Genomic DNA, 19627 nt, shown 5'->3' on the forward strand with positions numbered 1-19627 from the left:
CTTGTGACTCGAACGTTTTGGCTCCCGAACGCTGCAAACCCGGAAGTGAGTGTTCCGGTTTGTGAACTTTTTTGGGAAGCCAAACACCTGACGTGGCTTCCGCGGCTTCCAGTTGAGAGCAGGAAGCTCCTGCAGCCAATTGGAAGCAGCACCTTGGTTTTCGAACGTTTTCGGAAGCCGAACGGAATGGATTCCGTTTGAGAACCAAGGTATGACTGTACTAATATACTGCAGTTGCTTAGAATGGGGGGAATAACTGCAGTGGTGATGTTGCGATTTCACATATTATGTCATTACAGTGTTGGGAAGAACTTATGCCAAGAGCTTAAGCAGAACTGAGCCAAAGTTGAAGGCTGAGGCCCAGCCAAATCATTCCCCCCCAACCTGCAGATCGAGAGCCATTGAGATTCAGCTGGTTCGGATCACCCATGTGGCAGATGGAGAAAGCATCGTCTTTCTTCTCCAGCTGTCTTTGTCCTCAGTTATCACGTACCCAAATCCGAATCATGTTTTTGGTCCAAAAACATGATTTGGTGGGATGGGGGATATGAGCCTTTGGTGTAGCCCTGACTTCTTACACGGCCACAGAAGAAGATACTTGATTCATACAGCTCTAAAATTTGCATCAAACATCTTCTTGAATAGTAACCTTACATAGTTAACAAACTGAGTCTGGAAAATATTGTGAACAAAATACCCTACAATGCAACTAGAGAAATTAGACTTCTCTCTCTCTCTCTCTCTCTCTCTCTCTCTCTCTTTCTTTCTTTCTTTAGGCACTTCGTCTGAGCAATACAGCAATGTCAAAGACTACAACGGGCCAGATTGTAAATCTTCTATCAAATGATGTGAATAAATTTGATCAGGTAAGGCCCAGTATAATTCAGATACTGGTTTGCTTCGGGGAAAACAAGCCACAATCAGGTTTACTGATCCAGGGATTGTGGTTTATTCCATACTCTAGGAGGAATGAGTAAATCGGGAGTCATCGACATGTTCATAGTAAGCCACCCATCACGATTTAACCTGAAGCACCCCAGTGTTGAGGTCTAAACAACAGAGCCTAGGGCTTGCTGATCGGAAGGGGGGCAGTTCGAATCCCCGCGATGGGATGAGCTCCCGTTGTTCGGTCCCAGCTCCTGCCCACCTAGCTGTTCAAAAGCACGTCAAGTGCAAGTAGATAAATAGGTACCGCTCCGGCGGCAAGGTAAACAGCGTTTCCATGTGCAGCTCTGGTTTGCCAGAAGCGGCTTAGTCATGCTGGCCACATGACCCGGAAGCTGTCTGCGGACAAATGCCGGCTCCCTCGGCCTATAGAGCCTGATGAGCGCCGCAACCCTAGAGTCGTCCGCAACTGGACCTAATGGTCAGGGGTACCTTTACCTTTACCCAGTACATAGTTGTCAAGTTTTCCCTTTTCTCGCGAGGAAGCCTATTCAGCATAAGGGAATTTCCCTTAAAAAAGGGGAGAACTTGACCCAGTGTCATGACAGCATTGAGCACCCAACTCTAGTGGTGCTGTTAGCACCTTGTTCTTTTATGTGGTGAACTCTCTTCTGAAGAATGGCTCACTGTGAGGGCTTGTCCACACTTCTGTTTGCGCCATGCCTAGAAATCATGGGTCCATATTTAAATATGCTCTCTGTTCCTTTTTTGAAAATGCTTTCTTTTATTTTTATTATTTTTATTTGCATGGGTCCAAAGGCTTTCTCCTTGTCCTGCTTATTACCCATGGTGCTAAATCGGAGCAAACATCAATCTGGAGGAAGCACTTCTCCTTTCTCCTTTCAGTTGTTATTATTATTATTATTTATTATTTATTGAATTTATATACCGCCCTATACCTGGGGGTCTCAGGGCAGTTCACAGAATAAAATCAAGATATAAAACCACAAAATACATAATGAATTTGAATTTATAATGAATTTGAAAGACACAGATATGTTCCTGTCACATCGACATTCTTTTTGAATTGTTTGGGGAAGGTAATGGTTTTTCTCTTCTGATTTAAAATTCTATATACAGAATTCAAAGATGGAAAGATTCTTTGTGGTGTTTTGTAACATTCTGTAATGGAAATTTTATCTGTAAATTGTCAAGGGTAGTACAATAAAGCTGTTGTTGAAGATGATTGAAATACTGTAATTGTTTGCCTGCAGGCTAGTTTGCATACAGACACACACAAACTGCTGCCTCCAGAATTTCTGCTTTGGTTCAGGTGGACCTGCAAATATCCGCATGCGAACTAGAAGTGGCTTTGTTTTCTTTCAGCCCCATCTACATCTTTATTTCTCATTCATGTAGAATTTTCTCCATGAGTCACACAGGCAGTGCTCCCCCCCCCTAAAAAAATGTTTAGGGGTACTCTCCTTTTGACTCAGGAACATCACCATTTTATAGTTCAAATCAGGAAAAATAAATGCAGTAAATGGACAAAATTACAAAGATTCACAAAATGTTTAGGGGTATGCGTACCTCTGCTCGTGCCCCCCCCCAAAAAAACACTGGTCACAGACATCTCTGAACCCATGTATGATTGTGTAAGGGAATTTGCCATTGCTGCTAAAATATGTGAAGTACACCTGCGACTGTCACACTCGGTTCTAATGGCTGCTTTCAGTAAATTTGTGTGTTTCTATTTCTGCAGGTGACTATTTTTTTGCATTTCTTATGGGCCGGACCCCTTCAAGCGATAGCCGTAACGGCTCTTCTTTGGCTTGAGATTGGCCCCTCGTGTCTTGCGGGAATGGCTGTTCTCCTTATTCTGCTTCCTCTGCAAAGCTGCATTGGGAGGCTGTTCTCATCGCTGAGGTAAAAGCATTTGGCGTCTTGTGATGTTTGTTTCAGAATGTTTAAGAGATCCCTAGAAAGAAACCTGCAAACTTCATTTTTGTTTTGGTTTGTATTTTGTTATGTGCACATTTTAACATAAATTATTGAAAAAAAGGAGTGTGTTCATTCAGTGGAAAGAACAGAAAGCACCAGAAGTCCTTGGTTGTATGATAGTTGGTTTTTTAAAAATCTTCATGACATTTTGTTTTTGAACTATTTGCTTGGGCAATCAAGAGTAAGGAATCTTTTGCATTTGGGAAGGTTGAAATTTTCAACTTTCAAATTCCAAAAATGAGGGGTGCTAAAAAGGTTATAACATGACTTGGGAATTCAAAAGATACTTTGGTTAAATTAACATAATTTAGTTTTGATTGGCAAGTAAACTGTTTGTAAAATTGCACAGAAATCAGTGATTGCCCAAGTACTTGCAGTTATATTCTACATTATTTATTTGTTTGCTTGTTTGTTTATTTATCATGACCCAGCATTTTCAGAAGGTAAACTAAGCATTATTTGGTTTGTCCAAGAGCAGTGTATGTGCTTTTTAAATCAAACCTAGATTTACCAAACTAAATACTGTCTGATCACAAAAATAATAGCAGGTTTGAATTCCCTCACACCCTAAACCACGTTTTTAAGACCGCTCACGGAAGAAATTTGCAAACTTGAGCTTTCACCGCCTAAAATGACATGCTCTGCCATTGCATTCTCTTTCGGTTGATGTGTGTGCTTTAAAAGGCAGTAAAGAAAAAATGTAAATTCTCAGTTACTGCATTTGTTGAGGTTTTGAAAAGACAAATTGCTTACTGGTTAGGCCCATAATAGTAATAACAACAACAATAATTTATTATTTATACCCCGTTCATCTGGCTGGGTTTCCCCCATCTGGCTCCCAATAGAATATTATCATTTTATTATTAATTTATTAATTATTATTATTATTAATAATAATAATAATAATTTCTTAATAATTTCTCCTGATATGCAACTTTTTATATTCAGCTTTGAATAATGCACACTCATACCGTGGGTTGCGAGCGTGATCCGCGTGGGAGGCACGTTCGCAACCCGCAGCGTTCACAGCCTGAAGCGCCGTGTCTGCGCACCTGTGTGACACAATTCGTCGCTTCTGCGCATGCGTGTGACATCATTTTGCACTTATGCGCATGTGCGAGTGCAGAAACCCAAAAGTAACCTGGGTACTTCCGGGTTCGGTGCAGTCCGCAACCGGAAAACGCACAACCCGCAGCATTTGTAACCCGTGGTATGACTATATACATTTTTTGTGAGCAATTTCCTCTAATCAAATGGATTTTTAATGTTATTTCACTAATATATTCATCTTTATGCACACTTCCTCCTAATATATGCATTTTTGTAAATGTCTTTGGGTTGGAGGACTGCGTCACACAATTCAGATTTTTTTAAAATTCCAAGGGTATGGTATTATTTGTGCACTTTGCTGTCAATCGTTAAGCTGCTTCAGAAAGGTCGGTGATGGTGCCCACCTGAGAGGTGCCAGAACTGAGTTCTGGCTGAAAAAAAAGCCCTGGATAGCCTAATAAACGTTCCCTTATTCATTCATTCATTCATTCATTCATTCATTCATTCATTCAATTTATATGATTCATATCCCACCTTTCCCTCCATGGAGCTCACAGTGGCCTTTGTGGTTCCCTATGGTGCTATTCTTCTAGAAAAAAAGGTGCCAGAACTTACCATGAACGCCTTCTCTTATCACGGCAGTGGCGCCCACTTGAGACGTGCCAGAACAGAGTTCCTGCAAGTTCAGGCTAAAAAAAAGCCCAGGTTCTTTTCCATCCTAATTTAATTCCCACAACAACCTTGTGATATAGGTTGGTCTGAGTGACTGGCTCAAGGTCACCCATAGGTATATCGAACAGCGTCGAAAGCTTAAATGATTATCTAATCTTAGGTAAACAGTTCACTAAACAGTTATTCATTAGCATTCATACATTCTTTCCGCTTGGAAATAACCTATGGATGTCTTTGGAATAACCTTTAACCATTTTGGGGGCCAAATATATATATCCTAGAGGATTTTTTTAAAGACGAAAACACAAAGCTACAAATGGTTTGATTGCAACTTTAATAGTTTCCTCTTGAAATTGCAGGAGCAGAACAGCAGCCTTCACAGATATAAGGATCAGGACCATGAATGAAGTCATCAGTGGAATGCGGATAATTAAGATGTATGCTTGGGAAAAATCATTCGCTGATCTTGTGAACAATATGAGAAGGTAATGTTGAATGCTCATCCAAAGTTATGGACAGGCAACCTTGCCACCTTCTGGTTTGCTTAGGGTTTTTGTTTGTTTGTTTGATATTTTGTTTAATGATATGTCTTCCATGTCTCAAGAAAAGAGTCCAAGAATTTTTTTTTGAGGGTGTAAAACAATTATCTTGACATGCCTGAATAGCCTGTTTCTTCCTTCCTTATGCAATGGTGACATATATTTCCGTAAGTAGTGGTGATGTAATAATAATTACAGTTGCCGTATGCGGTAACTTAAACATATTGCCGTCTTTAAAACCTGAGAAAAGTATAAAGCGGGACACAGCATATTTTCGATTTGTTATACCCTGAGACCTCAAAAATGTGCTCCAAAAGAGCAATCCTATATATTGTATAAGCTATCAGGTATTTTCATAGAATTGTAGAGATCCTGAGACTCCATTCCCTCTTTTTTAACCTTTGTTGTTTTGTTTTTAAAGTAGATATATATATATATATATATATATATATATATATATATATATATATATATATATCCAACCACAGGAAATGAAATCTTGCTCCTGCTATGATCTTTCTCCTCTGTTTATTACTAAATGCAATTAGAAGAACAAAAAGACTTCTAGGAGTGCACCTCTCTGTAGACTGATTTATCGTGGTGTGTGTTTAAAATACGTACGTTTCAGAAGATCTCCTTGTGCATTGAATGTATTGTTATGTGCCGTGAAAATAAATACTTTTTAATCGACTCTATGTTATTGTTACTACAACTACTACTACTATTATTATTTTCAGGAAGGAGATCTCCAAGATTCTCAAGAGTTCTTACCTTCGGGGAATGAACCTGGCATCTTTCTTCGTTGCCAGCAAAATCACCGTGTTTATGACGTTCATGACTTACGTGTTGCTGGGCAATGAGATCTCTGCAAGTCGGGTGTTTGTTGCGGTGTCTCTCTATAGTGCCGTGAGACTGACAGTTGCTTTCTTCTTCCCAGCGGCTGTTGAGAGAGTATCGGAAGCAATGGTCAGCATCCGACGAATCAAGGTATTGTGTAACAAACAAAAGCGGGTGTTCTCTGGATATGCTTAATTGCAGCATTGCAAATCCACGAAACGGCCAGTTTTTTGTTTGTTTGTTTGGAAGTCTCCCTCCTGTATCCATGTTAGTCCTTTGTGGCCTCTTAGAGAAAGGAACTACTCTATTCCGAACTTTAAAATGGAAAGCGTAATGCCTGGTGTTCAACAAAAGAGGTTCAAAGACTCATTCAAGGCAAATCTAAAAAAAGTAGTATAAACACAGACAACTGGGAAACATTGGTCTGCGATGCTCCAATTGGAGAACAGCCATTACCAAAGGGGTCATGGGCTTTGAAGACGCTCGGCTTTGAAGACGCTTGAACTTAAGACGAAAGGGAGAAATGTGCTAAGAGGAAGGCACGCTTGGCAAACCCTCACCATGATCAACTCCCGTCCAGAAACCTATATCCCCACTGTGGAAGAATGTGTGGATCCAGAACTGGCCTCTACAGTCACATATGGACTCACTGTTAAAACTCTGTTCATGGCAGACAATCTTACTCAGCTACGAGTGATCGCCAGAAAATAAGATGTTAGTCCTTTGTGGCCTCTTAGAGAGAGGAAGCACACAAACATTTTGTCAGCATTTCTTGCCAATTTATTTGTCAGGATCAGTCTACCAAATTTGACAGGGCCACACACCTGCCAAACTCACAACATCACTGTGGCAGCAAACGATTGCTGGGTGCGTTGTGCTGCTTGCCGGTCAAGTACCAGCCGACCTGATGGCTGCCGGGCACTTGGGAGGAAAAACGTGGAGGAAAAGGGAGCTTGCTTTGGCTGTGAGTGTCTGTTTGTTGGTATGTGGCAGCCAAACCAAGCAAGATTTGTTGTTGTTTAGTCGTGTCCGACTCTTCGTGACCCCATGGATCATAGCACGCCAGGCACTCCTGTCTTCCACTGCCTCCTGCAGTTTGGTCAAACTCATGTTGGTAGCTTCAAGAACACTGTCCAACCATCTCGTCCTCTGTCGACCCCTTCTTGTGCCCTCCATCTTTCCCAACATCAGGGTCTTTTCCAAGGATTCTTCTCTTCTCATGAGGTGGCCAAAGTATTGGAGCCTCAGCTTCACGATCTGTCCTTCCAGTGGGCACTCGGGGCTGATTTCCTTCAGAATGGAGAGGTTTGATCTTCTTGCAGTCCATGGGACTCTCAAGAGTCTCCTCCAGCACCATAATTCAAAAGCATCAATTCTTCGGCGATCAGCCTTCTTTATGGCCCAGCTCTCACTTCCATACATGACTACTGGGAAAACCATAGCTTTAACTATACGGAGCTTTGTTGGCAAGGTGATGTCTCTGCTTTTTAAGATGTTGTCTAGGTTTGTCATTGTTTTTTCCCCAAGAAAGCAGGGGTCTTTTAATTTTGTGACTGCTGTCACCATCTGCAGTGATCAAGGAGCCCAAGAAAGTAAAATCTCTCACTGCCTCCATTTCTTCCCCTTCTATTTGCCAGGAGGTGATGGGACCAGTAGCCATGATCTTGGTTTTTTTTTGATGTTGAGCTTCAGACCATATTTTGAGCTTCAGACCATATTTTGCAAGATTTAACCTCTGTTAAATCAGCCATTTAAATCTGACCAAACTGCAGGAGGCAGTGGAAGACAGGAGTGCCTGGCGTGCTCTGGTCCATGGACACGACTAAACAACCACAAAATCAGCCATTGAGCAAGGGTTAAATTCTGTCTTCTGGCTGGGGGTACCTGTTCCTTGCTGGGAGCAGGCATTCACAACCAATGTAGAATTGAACCTGACCTGAAGTTGTTTACCTGTTAGCGCCATTGATAGTTTCTGAATGTGGCTTTGTAACCTTGTGATTCACAAAGAAATTCTGGGTTATTTTCCCTATGCTGTTCTGCTTCGTGCTCAAAGAAGTCTTTGTGCTTTCACCCCTGTTGATACAGAACTTTTTGATCCTTGATGAGATTTCCGAGGTCAGCCCACAACTCAAAACTGGCAGTGAAAATGCACTCCTTCATGTGCAGGATTTGACCTGTTACTGGGACAAGGTAATGTCATTTGAAACAGCAAAATAGGAAGGAGTTCGATTTAATCCCAGAAGTACACTTCTTCCACAGCTGGATGTTGCTGAATTCTCTTTTTATCATTGGTTTAAGCAGTGAGTGGCAATGGGGAGCCAATCTGGCGAGGTTTTTTTGGGGGTGGGGGTGGGGGGAGAGGCAAGAACTTAGGAACCAATCTTCTACATCAGAAGCTGGTGTAAATTAAGATGGCATAAAGTTACAACAAACCCAAACACTGTTCAACAGCAAGGCTACTGCCCGCTGAGACATCTAAAGCCTGGCAGAGGGAAAACAAGCCTTTAAAATAGTGTTTTTTAAAAATTTCACTGCCTTTATTGCTGGCTTAAATGGTTTCCAGATTGCATGATCGAGTTGAACAGACTTAGGTACCAGCCTGTTCCATCCAGCCCATTCCCAAGGCAAAACATTGGTCCAGCAAATCCCCTGTTTGATTGTAACAAAATCTCTAATCTGTTTCAAAGAAATATTAAAGTTATTGGTAAGAACAGTTTAAAGGCACTTAGTTAACACATTGAGTTCTCTCTGAGTTCTTTCTATTCAATAGCTACGTTCTGAAACACAGCGTTATATTTGAATCAGATTTTCTGTTGAATGAAAGTGCAGTACAATGAAGGTGATATCATGGTCACAAAGGTTGTGGCGGGATGGTTTGTGTGTTGTGAATGAGTGTGTGTTAATAGGCTGATGCTGCCACCTTGTGGAGCTTTATAAATAATATTTCAAAAGGCATCTTCCTCCAAAATTCAAACCTCCTGAAGTTCAAAATGAATCATTATTAAAGGTTTTAGAACACAGCCATGTGAGCTGAGGTATGGGTTTTTAGTGGAGACTTGGTTTCCATTTTTTATTGATTATTGATTGCTTATTTTATTTCTATACCGCTTATTTCTTTCCGCCTGTATGACAGAATTGTTCCACCCTTTGGCTTGGAATCAGCCTGATCCCCTCCCCCTCTATCCTTTTCCTTCTGTGATGGAACCTCTATTTGGGGACTTTCCTGGCTTTTTTCTGGCCCACGTAGGACCAGTCTGGATGGTTGGCCTTGGTGAAGATTTGACATTTTCTCCCCCCAAACAGTTTTTGTTCTGGGCTTCCACTGAAATGAGGCTGCATTTTAAGTTGTACTTTAATCCTGTTTTTAAGTTGTATTTATATCAATTGTTTTTATACCTGATGTTAGCCGCCCTGATGTTGGCCAGGGAGGGCAGGGTATAAATAAAGTTTATTATTATTATTTTATTTATGTTATTAAAAATATCTCTAAGAAATTGAAGCTACAACAGCATAAACAAAATATTACAAAAAGACACAGTTACATATAAAGATGTTACATTAATACAAAGTTACTAATATATAATATCAATCAATATATAAAATAATCAAATCTTGAAAACTTATCAAATGATCTCACTGGATAGTATTTATGTATTTCAAGAAACAGATAGAAGGAAAGATGCCGCTGAGCTTTGGTCTAGAAAATATGTGGACAGGTTTCACTCTGAAACAATGCTGAGAGAATATAGATGCAATTCTAAATCTCTTGAAGTTTCCACCTTGATTCTTAATATATTTACTTTGAAACAAATACTACTACTTTCATTGAACACTGTTTCCAGGTATATTTTCTTGGGACTGCAGACTTTTCTGATTCTAATACCTGCCAGAATTTTTTATTAATTGTTCTTTTGTTAATGTATAGGCTCTGGAATTGCCGACACTTCAAAACATTTCAATTACTGTCAGACCAGGAGAATTACTAATTGTGATTGGCCCCGTGGGAGCAGGAAAAGTAAGTCATAACTCAGTTTTTTACAGTGCTAAGAATTACAGTATAGTTAAGTTGTTCACAAACCATCCAGTCTTCTAATTTTGAGGCAGGTGGAAGGTGGTCAAAATAGGTTTTGAAGATTTTGCAAATTGCAAGAGCTATGAATTCCTAAGGCTTCAATCCATGCACACAGGTATTATTTTTGTCTGTTATTATGGTATGTACTTTTGTGTTTTCATATTGTAAACCACCCTTTGAATGAAGGGCGTTATGGAAATTTAATAAAAAATAAAACATGCAGATATCTGTCATAAGTGCTAAAAATGCTTCCAATTTGCTTCTAAACAAAGAATGTGTGCCCAGATTTGGGCATTCATGTCTAGGTTAACTAAGTGGAGATAGGCATCACCTGGGAAGACAGGCAAACTAATGCCAGTGTACTGGAAGAAGCAAAGATCACTAGTGTTGAAGCAATGATTCTTCAATGTCAACTTCATTTGACTGGTCATGTTGTGCGGATGCCCGATTATCGTCTTCCAAAGCAACTACTCTATTCCAAACTTATGCAAAGCATAATGCTGGTGGTCAACAAAAGACGCTTAAAGACTCTCTCAAGGCAAATCTTTAAAAATGTAGTATAAACACCAACAACTGGGAAACACTGGCCTGTGAGTGCTCCAATTGGAGAACATCCTTTACCAAAGGTGTCATGGGCTTTGAAGACGCTTGAACTCGTGATGAAAGGAAGAAACGTACTAAGATGAAGGCATGCTTGGCAAACCCTCACCGTGATCAACTCCTGCCCAGAAACCTATGTCCCCACTGCGGGAGGACATGTGGATCCAGAATTTGCCTCCACAGTCATTTACGGACTCACTGTTAAAACCGTGTTGATGGAATACAATCTTACTTGGCTATGAGTGATCTCCAAAGAAGAACTAAGTTGAGATAAACATGAGCGTTTTGCCCATATGCCTGGCCCCCTCCTTCCTGGTAACTGTGGTTAGTAGGATCTGAAACAATAGTTTGGAAGATTTTTATTTTTGGGGGGGTGTTATTATGGTTTATTCTGACCCTAGTAACCACAGTTTCCCAGTTTAGACTTAACAACAGGCTATGGTTACTTAACCTAGGAAGTCTTCAATCGAAGCATAGAGCACATGGCTATTTCGGCTTACCGGTAATAAGTGTGTGGCTGCGGATCACACCAATGAACTGAAGGATGTGGACCCAAATAAATGAATGAAATACATTAGGTATTCCAAACTCTTGCATTGCGTGACAGCCCAATCTGTGCTGCTGCTGCAGTGTAATGAGAAGTCTGCACCTCTGCAACTAAAGCAGATTATTTTGCAGTCGTAGAATCCCCCCAAAAAGCTTTGGTACAGCAAAACTGTGCCAAGATTTAAGGTTGCTTTGTGTATCTAGCGCTAACTGTGCCTCTTATACTTTGCAAGGTCCCGTTCCACTAATTGCCATGACTCATTACTGGCTTTTTCTTTATTCTTGTTCATTGCTTGTATTCTTAAGGGGAAAATGGAAACCAATAAAAGCGTACATAAGAAAGGTTGATAGAACACTTTGTGGGGGTTTTTAAATAAAAAAATTGTGTGGAAGGATTTTGGGGCAGTTGGTTAGCATAGCCCAGGGGTTGGCAAGGCTTACTGGACATGGGCTGGATCACTCCCACGGAGATACTCCGTGGGCTAGACCGGTGCAGCGTGATGCCGGAAATCGCTTCTGTGCATGTCCAGAAGCGATTTCCGGCATCTGGGCATGCCCAGGAGCGATTTCCGGTGCCATGGACATGCTCAGTCGCTATTTCCAGCATCTGGGCATGTGCAGAAGCAATTTCCGGAGCTGCAGAAGAGAGTCCCCGCGCCACCACGCCGGTTTAGTGCAGCTTGTGGGGACTTGCTGAGTGGGCGACTCAGTTCAGGGGTGGCTCATGGGCCGGTTAAGCGACCCTCATGGGCTGTTTCCGGCCCATGGGCCTTAGGTTGCCGACCTCTGGCATAGCCTGATGTGGGGGGCACAGTGGTTAGGGTTTTTTCATCCGGAACTCACCGGAACCCAGTTCCGGGACCTCTCAGGTGGGCGCCATTGCCATTATAAGAGGCATTCATGGTGAGTTCATGCAGCTCTTTTTCTAGAAAAATAGCACTGGTGTTAGCCATAGTTATGTCTGGTGCTGTTTATTAAGTCTGGTAAAATTAAGTGCAGGAAGATTAGGTGAGGGAGCAATTGAGCTCCTCTCCCAGTTGCTTGACAATAGCTAAAAGCATTATGTCGGCCCATGTAATAAGGGTTGCAGGAGGAGGTTGCAGGAGTGGATTTGCACGTACACATTTTTTTCCTGCACCCATCGAAAACCTTAACTTTAATTATTTTTTCTCCCCAACGCTTTCAGTCTTCACTCTTGAGCGCCATCCTTGGCGAACTGTCTGCAGCCAAAGGTTCCACAGATGTTCAAGGGAGAATAGCGTATGTTTCTCAGCAGCCGTGGGTGTTTTCTGGCACCGTAAGAAGTAACATACTCTTTGGAAAAGAATACCACAAAGAAAAATACGAAAAGGTTCTCCGAGTATGTGCTCTCAAGAAAGTAAGTCCTTGTCATTGAAATTCTACTCAATATTGATCCAGAGCAGAACTCAGACGTGTAGTTAGCAGAGTAAAAATTTAAACACCTTGCAGCATTCCCAAAAAATAGACCGGCGGCAATTAAATATTTCATCCAGCAGAGCTTTACTGCTGCTGAAGGCAAATGAGCATTATGGTCACAAATCCAATACATTCAGGATTGGCACTGTCCATAAGAAATCCAGTTGCAGCAGACTTAATTTTAACTTACAATAACTTCTAATAAGTCTAAACCATAACACTGTAGAGAAAGAGAAAAAGTGAAACCAACAACAACTACAGCATAGGGTTTCCCCAGCCACTCGGGACGGCTTCCAACAGAAGAATAAAATAATCGATTAAAGATTAAAAGCCTCTCTAAACAGGGCTGCCTTCAGATGTCTTCTAAAAATCTAGTTACAGGTAGGTAGCCGTGTGGGTCTGAGTCAAAGCAAAATAAAAAAATTCCTTCAGTAGCACCTTAAAGACCTGATAGCTGTTTTTCTCTTTGACATCTGGTGGGAGGGCGTTCTTCTCCTTCTGGCCCTACTTTTCTAGTAAGCATGACCTTGATAGAAAAGAGATAAGAGAATCAGTTTAAACCAGCTAAACCAGCTATACTCAAGCTTCTCTGAAGGAATAACCCAAACATCATGAACCTTCTGCTTGTTTCTTTCACACAGAGAATCTTCCAGAACCCTCCTGAACTAATCAGAATAGGAAAGTTCTCTACACATCAGATCAATACTTTCTTCACTAAGAAATGCAAACTGACAGTCCTCTCCATGGAAGATTTTTTGAAAAACTTCACTGTGTGCTAGTGACCATTTGAAATGCATTTAGTGAATATTTAGTGAGGGTTGTATCCGGCGAAGTTTTGTTTGTGCCAGAACTTCTGCTCCTGCAGTGGGATTTCCTCTTCCTGTGCTTGCCCTGATCTAAATCTGCTTCAGAGGGTTAAGGGAAGTCCCAGAACATATTGGGGGAGGGGGGGCGCATGGAGGGAAGAGAGCGAGGAGAAACCCAATGGTGCAGTTGCAAACCTTTTGCAGCTCATAGACCTCTTGAAATAGCTAATGTTTTTAAAAACAGCATAAAGGTTAGTTAACATAGCTGAAAAAATACCTACCGATTGAAACTGCCTGCTAGTGAAATAGCATTCCAGATATTATAATAGGAGTTTAGTATGTGGTTTTATCACTTGTTAGATTTTTAAAAACTTTTGGAGGCACATCATACACACTCACCAGTGTTAACAGCCTCGAGATCTTCAAATGGGTTACACGTCTAAGACAAATACATAGCACTGGATTATTACATTAAGAAACTGCAACACTTTAATATCAATAGGTAAAGGTAAAGGGACCCCTGACCATTAGGTCCAGTCGTGACCGACTCTGGGGTTGCGCGCTCATCTCGCATTATTGGCCGAGGGAGCCGGTGTATAGTTTCCAGGTCATGTGCCCAGCATGACAAAGCCGCTCCTGGCAAACCAGAGCAGCACATGGAAACACCGTTTACCTTTCCGCTGTAGCGGTTCCTATTTATCTACTTGCATTTTGACGTGCTTTTGAACTGCTAGGTTGGCAGGAGCTGGGACCAAGCAACGGGAGCTCACCCCGTTACAGGGATTCGAACCGCCGACCTTCTGATCAGCAAGCCCTAGGCTCAGTGGTTTAACCACAGCGCCACCTGGGTCCCTTTAATATCAATACTGTAGTAGTAATAAGAAATACACCGCCTTTCCTCCCAAGGGAACATTTACAAGAAAAATTATCAGTAGCAATTTGCTTGACATTACTGAACCTACTGCGGCAGGAAAAAATAATTTTGGTGGACCACACGTATTGGCACATAAATACCTCGGTGTTTTCAGTAAGTTCTCAATAATGGATGGCTGATAGTACTTTAAGGGACACGGGTGGTGTTGTGGTCAAACCATTGAGCCTCTTGGGCTTGCCGATCAGAAGGTTGGCAGTTTGAATCCCTGTGACGGAGTGAGCTCCCGTTGCTCGGTCCCAGCTCCTGCCAACCTAGCAGTTCGAAAGCAAGCCAGTGCAAGTACATAAATAGGTACCGCTGCAGCGGGAAGGTAAATGGCGTTTCCGTGTGCTCTGGTTTCCGTCACGGTGTCCTGTTGCGCTAGAAGTGGTTTAGTCATGCTGGCCACATAACCCAGAAAGCTGTCTGTGGCTAAACACCAGCTCCCTCGGCCTGAAAAGCGAGACGAACACTGCAACCCCATAGTCGCCTTTGACTGGACGTAACCATCCAGGGGTCCTTTTTTTACCTTTACTTTAATTGATGGCTGATCATACTTTGGCTGATCAAGTTTGGTTACAGTATATATGCTTTTAAAATCATCTCTGTTTGCTATTTAAACAAGAAAACCCCAAAAGAAAATAATGTACGTGAGGAGATCTTTCACATTGTCCTGATTATAGGAGTGAAATTTGGAACTGCAACAGTTATTATTATTATTATTACAGCCGCAAAATAGTGCTGTTGGCTCCTTAGGGTGGCATCTAAAGCGAGAGAATGCTTCAGAGCATTTCAACTCTGACTGAGAAGATCCTTTTCTTTGATTTGGCAGGTGTGATGTAGAAGGGGACACTAAACCAGATTAGCTAAGAGACATGTATTTTGCTTGGCAGCTTGAGAAGTATCATGCAGTGGATCCAATATATGGTGTGTTATGATGCTACTATCAGTGGAAAGATAGGGGGAAAGCAGACAGTTTAAAAGCTTTTGCAAATCACGCTTGTTTTTCTTTTAAACACAGTTGATACCTTTTTCTAATCTTGCATGGCAGTATTAAAACATTCATCACCTTCTAAAATTCAGATTCAAGTTCTGTGGTGTTTATAAAGGATATAAAACACATTTCTTGAAAGGGGAGAAAAATCTCTCACAACATTTGAAGCTTAGTAAACTGTTCCCTTTAGTGTGATGTACAATGGCTTTTATCCAAAGCTCTTTCATGAATGAGCATAGCAATTTTTTAAAATTTTGATGCAAGGCATCGGATGTATTATTTAACCCCACAGCAGTATTTTTTGAGCTGTTTTAATTTGAGTAATAGGATCCTTAATCTACCCATTATGTGGACTGCTATGCTACAATAATTTTGTTTTAATATGTGTTGAAGCATCAAGTAGACTTGCAGTAGAAATTGGAGTTCTTGGTAAAGTCCAGAAATAAACAGTAAATTGCAAGAACTCAGGCCAGAAGATAAATGGATTTCAAATAAATCTTTACAATATTTTATCTGTGTGATGAGGAGTTCAAATAGCAATCAATCCCACTATTGAAGGCAAATAAAGATAAATTCCAGTAAAAATCAGGACAAGGCCCTGTTTCGACAATTCTTCGTCAGCAAAGATTCACAGGTCAGAGTGTACCAAGTCTGTTTGCCAAGGCAAACAGACAGACAAACAGACTTGGTACACACTGACCTGTGAATCTTTGCTGACGAAGAATTGTCGAAACAGGGCCTGGTCCTGATTTTTACTGAAATTTATCTTTATTTAGCATCAAGTAGACTAGCAAGTTTTATTAGACAGCTTTATTTTAAAAAGGTAGCACATAGTTCCATGCCATCTGGTTTTTTTTTTTGGGGGGGGGGTAATAATGTGATTTAAATTTAATAATGGAACAAATAATGAATCCACATAGCATGCCGAGTGTTCAAAGTGTGTTGCGTTAGCTCTGTAATCTTTATGACAACCCGCTGAGTTAGTTTAGTATTACTGCTCCCATATTACAGCTGAGAAGACTGAGGTAGGAGAAAGTAGTGTGGCCTAATGAGTTCCTTCTGGTGAATTTGTGTTGCTCTAAATTTATTGAATTCCCTCTGCCCAGTTCTCAGTTCATTAGCTAGATTCTGCTGCTTTGAGCAATAGCTTGACCATCAATGGTTCTGTTGCTCTTGGCGTTTTCAAGTGACTACACAGTTTGCATAAATTACTGCAGTTCAAGCAGTAACATCTCTTCTATTTTTAACAGGATATGGAGCTGCTGGAAGATGGAGACCTAACAATGATAGGAGATCGAGGAGCTACACTGAGTGGGGGACAAAAAGCCAGAGTTAATCTTGCCAGGTAAAGTGGGACTTTCATTTACTAAATAAAAAAATTCCTTCAGTAGCACCTTAAAGACCAACTAAGTTTTTATTTTGGTATGAGCTTTCGTGATATCTGAAGAAGTGTGCATGCACACGAAAGCTCATACCAAAATAAAAACTTAGTTGGTCTTTAAGGTGCTACTGAAGGAATTTTTTTTTATTTTGCTTCTACTCAGACCAACACTTACTTACCTTTCATTTACTAAGATAGCCTTTGGCCTGCAGGTGCCCTTTTCTGCTTAGAAGTGAGGGATGGTGATAGCAACTACCTAAACAATTATTTGTTATAATTAAAAACTGATACACTGCTAATTCATATATACTTAAGGTGATGTACACAAATTTCAAATGGTACCAGGCAGCATTTGAGAGCAATATAAAACATCAATTTCACAACAGCCCTAGGACAAAGTAGCAGAGCAGAGTATGACAGGCCACAGATTAAAAAACCTTCTCAAAGAGGGAGATTTTAACTATCCTTAAAAGGACACAAGGAAGAAGCTTACATTCCTTTCCTGGAAGAGAGTTCCAAAGTGCCTTCAAAGGAAACCACCTTAGCATTTTTCCTGTATCCGAAATACACATGTTCTTAATGTTTTCAAACATGGCTCAAGGCAGGGATAGGGACCCTGCTGCCATCCAGATGTTGTTAGATTACAAGTCCAGTTATCCCCAACTATTGGCCGTGTGCACTTTCCTTCCTCTCTGGAGTAAATTATGTGTCTTCCCCTTCTCAGAGCTACACTTGCACCGATGCTTACGCTTGCTCCTATGTAAACTAGGATTTGAAAGCATGGTTTGAAATGGGTGCCTGAGGCTGGCATCTTGATCTGAAGCCATGGTTTGAGGAGAGACAGTGTCATGTGTGCTCTGGACTGTGTTTATGAAATAATGGAAGGTGTGTATATACACCTTTATATGAGCAGTTTTTGGTTCAAGGTGAACCAAGTGGGTTGAAGGAGAGGATTTAGATTCGGGTCACTGAGTGTCCATCTCCTGTTCCTTTCTTTAATATTGGAGTGTGGAATTTGTGGCCTTACAAATGTTGGTTAGACTCCTGTCATCCCAAGCCAGCATAGCCAATGGATGATGGGAATTGTCAGGGCCGGCTCTAGGCCCGGGCTGGGTGGCGCAATGCGCCAGGGCGCCTGGCCACCAGGGGCGCCGAACAGCTGGTGTCCAGCTGAACGCGGCAGCCAGGAGCTCCATGCGAGGCGGCAAAAGCTTCCTCTCCTCCTCTTCTTGCAGAACCAGCGAGACTCCTGCCTAGAGTGGCACCACGCGCCTGCTGCCACTCTAGGCAGTAGTCTCGCTGGTTCTGCAAGAAGAGGAGGAGAGGAAGCTTTTGCCGCCTCACATGGCCGCGCGTAGTTAGGCAGCCGCAACAGCGCCCTCCGCCACAGGCTAAATTTTGGGAAAGGGAGGGGGCGCCGGAGGGACCTTTGCGCCACGGCGCTGGATGTGCTTAAGACGGCCCTGGGAATTGTAACTGTTTTGGTAGTGACCCGTCTGTTATTTCCTTACATGTTTTTAGAGCTGTTTATCAAGATGCAGAAATCTACCTCTTGGATGATCCCTTGAGTGCTGTGGATGCAGAAGTTAGCAGGCATTTGTTTGAAAAGTATGTAACTTCCAAGTGTCTTTACATTTCATTTCTGTTAACAGAGTCGTATAGTACGACTTACGCCTAAAGGTTCACTTTCGTGCTGCTCATTTTAAATAAACACAAGGCAGTTGTTTAATGTGGGAGCTTTTGAAAATGCTCAAATTTAGAGTGCCCGCCCCTAAGGCAGCCATTTTGTGACCAGCGCCCATGGCAATCTCTCAAATTTCCAAATGTGTCCACTGGCTCAAAAAGGTTTGCGGCCCCTGTCTTTAGAGTCTTTCTGTCGTGTGTGTATGTGTGTGAGTTCACCTTTGCTTACACACATGCATGGACTGGTGGTGTGTCTTACAAAAGAATGTATCATGTGTGAATCAGGTGGACCCTGTTTTCTGTACAGGGTGCATTTAAAAATAATGTTATCATTTCAGGTCTACCGAAGTCAAACTCTGCTGACTTACTGTTGGATATAAAGCTCGCCCTCTGCTATAGACTAAACTGGTGGTGCTGCTGCTTCACAAACCACAGAATGGCACTAGAGCATAGCGGCAACATTGAGGAAGGACGAGTAAGTGGCTTTTTTATACTGCAGTGGTCTCCCTTTGCAAGCTTTTCAGTTTTGCCTTTGCAATTAGATAATGTAGGGGGTATGTGAAGTGTGTCCAGAATTTGCTTTTAAAAGTTGCACGTAGGGCATCACACTTTTGCACAGGCCATGCCGAAAGAGCAGTGCTGAATATTATCGCCACATTATTTAGTATGAAAAGGCAATTGAAAGGCTTAAGGGCCACCCATGTATATTGCGCATTTTTGCAGCCTGTTAATAGTTGCAAACTGCACTTACGAAAAAGCCACTTACACGCTCCGTTCAAGTTTAGCCATAAACTCTAGTTTTGTCTCCTTTTCTAATCACCAAACTTTATGCTACGGGCCAACCAGGGCTCCTTGCTCCTGTTTGGATCATAATACTCTTTCACAGGGGAGAAGGCGATACTCAGCCTTTCCCCTGTCCGTTAATTCTCTCCTGCCAGAACTCTTCCCCCTTTCCTGTTTCTAATCCAGTTTCTCAGGGCTCTGACACCAGAAATAATCTTGTCTGGGAATGATTTTGAAAAGGTTTCTTTCTTCCCCCACTCTTCCATTTGCATTACTTCAGCAAAGGAGAATTTGAGTACAGTATTGTAGCCTTATCAGCTACTAAGGGTCCTTTAAGTTGCACCCAGGCAGGACAGAGATAGTCAATAATGACACCGGGGGTTGAATTCAGAGAAAGAATTTAATTTCTTATTAATAAGAGACTCAAG

At 41.7% G+C, this 19627-nt stretch overlaps 1 protein-coding gene across 2 annotated transcripts in view; it reads left to right on the forward strand.

Moving 5' to 3' along the window:
* ABCC4 (ATP binding cassette subfamily C member 4 (PEL blood group)) overlaps nucleotides 1–19627 on the forward strand; it is a 149867-nt gene that overhangs the window by 20443 nt on the left and 109797 nt on the right. For both annotated transcript variants that reach the window (XM_035114283.3, XM_035114284.3), the window contains 9 exons: nucleotides 777–866; nucleotides 2648–2811; nucleotides 4968–5093; nucleotides 5885–6134; nucleotides 8070–8174; nucleotides 9910–9999; nucleotides 12389–12580; nucleotides 16603–16697; nucleotides 18255–18341. In XM_035114283.3, the coding sequence (XP_034970174.1) occupies nucleotides 777–866; nucleotides 2648–2811; nucleotides 4968–5093; nucleotides 5885–6134; nucleotides 8070–8174; nucleotides 9910–9999; nucleotides 12389–12580; nucleotides 16603–16697; nucleotides 18255–18341 (1199 nt within the window). The remainder of the gene's footprint in view (nucleotides 1–776; nucleotides 867–2647; nucleotides 2812–4967; nucleotides 5094–5884; nucleotides 6135–8069; nucleotides 8175–9909; nucleotides 10000–12388; nucleotides 12581–16602; nucleotides 16698–18254; nucleotides 18342–19627) is intronic.

This window comes from Zootoca vivipara, chromosome 4, assembly GCF_965207765.1.
Source record: "Zootoca vivipara chromosome 4, rZooViv2.hap1.1, whole genome shotgun sequence".
Taxonomy (NCBI): Eukaryota; Metazoa; Chordata; class Lepidosauria; order Squamata; family Lacertidae; genus Zootoca; species Zootoca vivipara.